Genomic DNA, 4,947 nt, shown 5'->3' with positions numbered 1-4,947 from the left:
AGGACGGTACTACAGGAATGCTTCACCCCTCGAACCGATCCGCTCATACTCCCCGTCATATGGCTGGAGGAGTATTATTTCTACTAGATCTTTGGTTTGTAAATGACTAATTAAAAAGATGGGAACAAGTTCATCTATATCAGTATGGATTGATCCTTGGATCCCAGCTACTCGCCCGAGACCAGCAAACAAAAACCTTCAAAACAGTTACCCGGATCTCACAGTGAATTCCCTCATTAATCAAGAATCCCCTCATTAATCAGGAATCCCGAACATGAAATTTACAGGCAATCAGGGCTTTGGTGGATCCTCATGATGTAAAAATTATTGAAAGTATTCCATTAAGTCAAAATCAGATGGAGGATAGAAATGTATGGCATTTTACCAACAATGGGAAATATTCGGTCCAATCAGGTTATCAAGTGGAACTGGTCTATCCTGATAAAGAAAAACCACCAAGCTTTCTGCTGGAAAGTGCGGAAACACTTCTTATGGCAACTCCTTTCAGGATGTATAACGGTAATGAAAAATTTAAAATCAAGAGGGATACAAGGGGATATATGTTGTGCCCGATGCGGAGATCCGGAGGAATCAATAAACCATGTGTTTTTTGAATGTCCTCCAGCACGTCAAGTATGGACATTATCTAAGATACCATCGCATCCCAATATTTTTCCTATCAGTTCTTTTTTTGCTAATATGAATCATCTTTTTTGGAGAGTTAATCCAAAGATGGATGACAACCAATTTTCATGGATATTATGGTATATATGGAAAGGCAAGTTTTTAGCAATCTGGATATTGGTCCGAGGGAAACACTTAAACTAGCAGAATTGGAGTCATCACTCTAGGCGGAGGCACATGTAGTAAATGATCCAACGAGGGGGCATCAGGTACATATCACTTCCACATTAGCGACGTCAGGACGATGGTGCTTCATAGATGGATCATGGAAAGATAATGATTTATTTTCAGGGCAAGGCTGGTATAGGACTTTACGGGGTTTCGATGGTTTATTAGGGCAAGGAATGTAAGGGTATGTCTCTCATTCCTTCATTCGGAGGTGAAGGCTTTAATTTGGGCAATGGAATGTATGAAGAATTTAAGACAGTTTCAGGTGGCGTTTGCAACGGATTGTTCTCAATTGGTGAAGATGATTTCGGAACCAGAAGAATGACCAGCATTTGAAAGTTATCTGGAAGACATTAAGCTTTTAAAAAGAAGTTTCCTCAACTCAGATATCGTTCATGTACTACGGACGGAGAACTTACGGGCGGATAGCTTAGCACGCAATGCTAGGAAACAACCGTCTTTCGTCGTTCACATGGATGCGGAGTTACCGAATTGGTTTACAAAGTCAATATGAGTCTGTAAATGTTTTTGCTGTAAAAAAAAAGGTTTTACAATAAAACAATTCAACAATGTTTTCTATGAAATAAATTATATAGAAAACTTTACTCAAATAACTATTTTTATTTTTAGGTTTAAAATGTAATGTACCACACCATTAAAATAAATACTATTTACTATTGATTTCAAATTACAAAGCATATGGATATTAATAGTGGTCTAGATTCAAGAAAATATACTTTATTGCAACACTTTATAAAGTATAAACAATAACATATTCCAAAAAAAGAAATAATAAAATTCAAAGGTTTGAATGTATATAGTTGTAATTAACTATTTTTAAAAATTAAGCTGTGATTATAGATAAGGAATCTTAAAATATGAACAATAATTTAGGTTTTAAGTTAAAAGTACTTAATAAAATGTGTTTCACCAATTGACTATAATAGTACATGTACATAATAATATTTATGTAAATATGCCCTAAAAACATAAAAGTGTTGCCCTAAGCGAATGCTTCAAAAACTCTTAACTAAGCACGGCACTGGTTTGAACGTATACTACTATACTTTGTTAAAGCTCGTAGGAATTTCACATCAGCTACTTACAACTGATTACTCAACTGACTGGAACCACATCGTCTCATTACACAACTCAAATCTTGCTCGTGTTCGTGAACAAACGCGAATAAAACACGAAGAAAACAAGAATATTTAGAGAGAAAACATGATTGAGGCAAATACCCATTTAGAAATTAGTATATTGATTATTTGAATAAATAATTTACAATTTTTTAGACATACATTTATACAACCTCAAAACCTGATATTCATTTTCTTTTCAGAAAAACTTCCTTGTCTACTAGATGCATTTTCCTAATCTTAGAAGGTATACTATACCTTGGACCAACGATGGCCACATTCAATCCGATCGAAAATTGTGGTATTCTAGTGGTGCAATGAAATTTAAGCCATTTCCAGAATAAACAGGTCGGTTTCATCTAATTCTTTTCTCGTATGTTCTCCAAACAACTTTTATATCAAGGAACGCTTGTCCACATGAAGAACCTCATCCACTATATTCATGTATCACTAAAGCAGAATAACATAGGCTTAAACTGAGTTGGGGTACTTGAGTTTTTTTTTATATATAATGAAGTTCTTCTAAAGTTCTAAGGACGACCATGGGAAAATTTACTAAAATAGGATCAACCACGAGTGTGATAGTTTACCAGATATCTCAAAACTCACAGACAATTTAGAATACCATTGTTTTATTTATTCAACAAGGTGTACCTATTAAATATACACAAAAATAAGATACAATGGAATGTGAATGAGTGTATTCTAAATCAACGGCAAAGCTGAACGCATAAGCTATTAATCCGTGAATCGGAGGGATTTGCCAAAATGTATGATCCTGACTTCCCATTCCGCAAACAAGTCATGCTCAACTGGTTGCCTAACTGAGTCGTCTGCTAAAAGAAAGAATCTCAGAGATATGTTGATTAGAGACCCTGAATGAAACTCGATAATGAAAATGGCTATAAAGATTGTTACCGTGCAAGAGGCTGGTTCTCGGTTACAGCTCCATCTAGAAGTTGGAACACATGATAGATAATGACACCATGAACAATGTTTGTTTCCATCCACATTGTTAAAAAGTGAGATCAAACCAGCAATGAACCTGAAAAGGAAACAAACCGGTTTTGTGTTATTTTTTCTATATGGTCTTTACTATAGGATAAACAAACTGAATGGTTTATAGTTAATATAATTTAACAACTTACCAACCAAGCAAGAGGAGAAGAGAGACGGTCCATAATATGGCCTGACAGATATTGTACTTGTGAGGTTTAGCTGCAGGAGCACTTCTTTGGTTGATCCATCCGTAATGAGGACGGATTAAGAGCACGAATCCAAGTAGAAAACCGGTAGCAAAACCACCAATATGAGCAAAGTTATCAACTCCAGGGAGTACACCAAGCCCCAAGTTAACCGCCACAATCAATACAAGAGTTATAATCGTCACAACCTATACAAAGCATTAGCAAACAACATGAACTTCCAAACTTTATAACATCAGTGAACTAATATGTGATAAAAATTTCCAGGTATCGGAATTATGTTGATCGTGTTAGCAACATAACACATAATAATTCAGAGATAATTATTCAGAGATGTTAAATGTGACACATTTCATTAGTTTTAATACATTATTTTGGTCATGTGACCACATGGTGGTGTATTTGTTCGTGTAGTTGGCAATTAATTTTCCTATATAAAAAGAGTCATGTTTTTGAAGGTGTTTGGGTTACCTTGTTAGAATAGATTGTCCAGTTGATAAAGATCTCAGAGAGCATTCCTCCAAGTAAACCAAAGACAGCACCAGAAGCTCCCACAGAGATGTTTGAGCGAAGGAAAAGAGCTGACAATATACTTCCTCCAAACCCAGATATTAAATAAAGCAATCCAATCCTTACTGAGAAAACAAAATGGAAACTATAGGTTATACAAATGTTCCATAAAAGATGTGTGTAACAAATCTCTATCAAGAGAGGCACAAGAGAGAGTACTTACTAAACCCGAATTCACGTTCCATACGCATACCGATGAACAAAAGAGTCAACATGTTCACCAACAAATGAACAACTCCTCCATGTAACCAGTTGCAAGAAAGTAGACGCCACCCTTCATCTCCTTCAACCACTTTCTTTACATCTAATCCACCCATTGTTCTTAACCTGTTTCCAAGTAACAAAAAGTAAACCAAAATCAATCTCAAATTAAGAGAAAGAAACACACTTTCTCTATACCCTACTCCTAAATGATTCTACAAGTCACACTAACTACTTCTTTCAAGCTATACTAGAGCACAGGTCTCTGCTTACGTGAGAGAGGAAGGACCCAGGAGAGGATTCTCTCTTGTGCTCTGAAACGAGAACCGACCCAGGAAACCAGCGAAACAATCTCCAGACTTCTTCGGACAGTTGTTGACATACATGGTGATCACGAACACGACAACGTTAGCGATCACGAAACAGGGGATGAGCCAAGAGAACCAACTTCGAAACTCCTTAACTCCTCTACCTCGTTCTTCATAAGAACCTCCTCTACTTCGATTTTGAGATCGATGTTGCTCAGATAGAGCAGACGATTCTACATCCATTGGGTTGATGTTGTTGTTCTCGCTCTGTCGTGTTCTTCCCCAAATCGGAGCTGTCTCTGACTCCTTCTCACCCATTGAAGCAATTAAAGATTCGAACTTTTGAGCTAAATTCGAGAGATTTGAGATTGGGTTTTCGCTTTTGGTCTCTGTCTCTATGGGGTTTATATTCGTTTGGATATTGGAGTTAAAAGGAAGTTCTATCTTCGTAGATTGTCTGAAAACAAAAAAAGGAAAGAGTTGGTCAACTGTCTTGACCAAATATACATCACACACAATCCTACCCCTAAACCAATTTTCCATGTGACATCATCCGGTTTGTTCGTGTATGTTTCCGGTTTAGGAATAATTAGTTTAGATTCTGAGTTTATATTCTTATGTTTGGCATAATAGTTTGTGTATTTTTATAATTTTATCAATACTATTATATTT

General features: G+C 36.2%; 1 protein-coding gene across 2 annotated transcripts; it reads right to left on the bottom strand.

Annotated features, from left to right (window-relative positions):
- Positions 1 to 2,586: 2,586 nt before the first annotated feature.
- On the bottom strand, positions 2,587 to 4,742 carry LOC106440713 (RHOMBOID-like protein 4). 2 transcript variants are annotated; one of them, XM_013882446.3, is made up of 6 exons: positions 4,241 to 4,742; positions 3,930 to 4,093; positions 3,668 to 3,831; positions 3,140 to 3,384; positions 2,910 to 3,036; positions 2,587 to 2,824 (listed from the first exon to the last, which is right to left on the bottom strand). In XM_013882446.3, the coding sequence occupies exons 1-6, from the start codon at positions 4,591 to 4,593 to the stop codon at positions 2,702 to 2,704; spliced, it is 1,176 nt and encodes a 391-aa protein (XP_013737900.2). In that variant the 5' UTR covers positions 4,594 to 4,742; the 3' UTR covers positions 2,587 to 2,701. The 2 variants fall into 2 exon arrangements, with proteins under 2 accessions (XP_013737900.2, XP_048610878.1); XM_048754921.1 differs by having other exon boundaries at positions 2,587 to 2,827; positions 4,241 to 4,729.
- Between the last annotated feature and the right edge of the window lie 205 nt (positions 4,743 to 4,947).

Source organism: Brassica napus, chromosome C4 (assembly GCF_020379485.1).
Source record: "Brassica napus cultivar Da-Ae chromosome C4, Da-Ae, whole genome shotgun sequence".
Classification (NCBI taxonomy): Eukaryota; Viridiplantae; Streptophyta; class Magnoliopsida; order Brassicales; family Brassicaceae; genus Brassica; species Brassica napus.
Note: the sequence above shows the minus strand (reverse complement) of the source record. Positions and strands in the feature narration are given on the sequence as shown.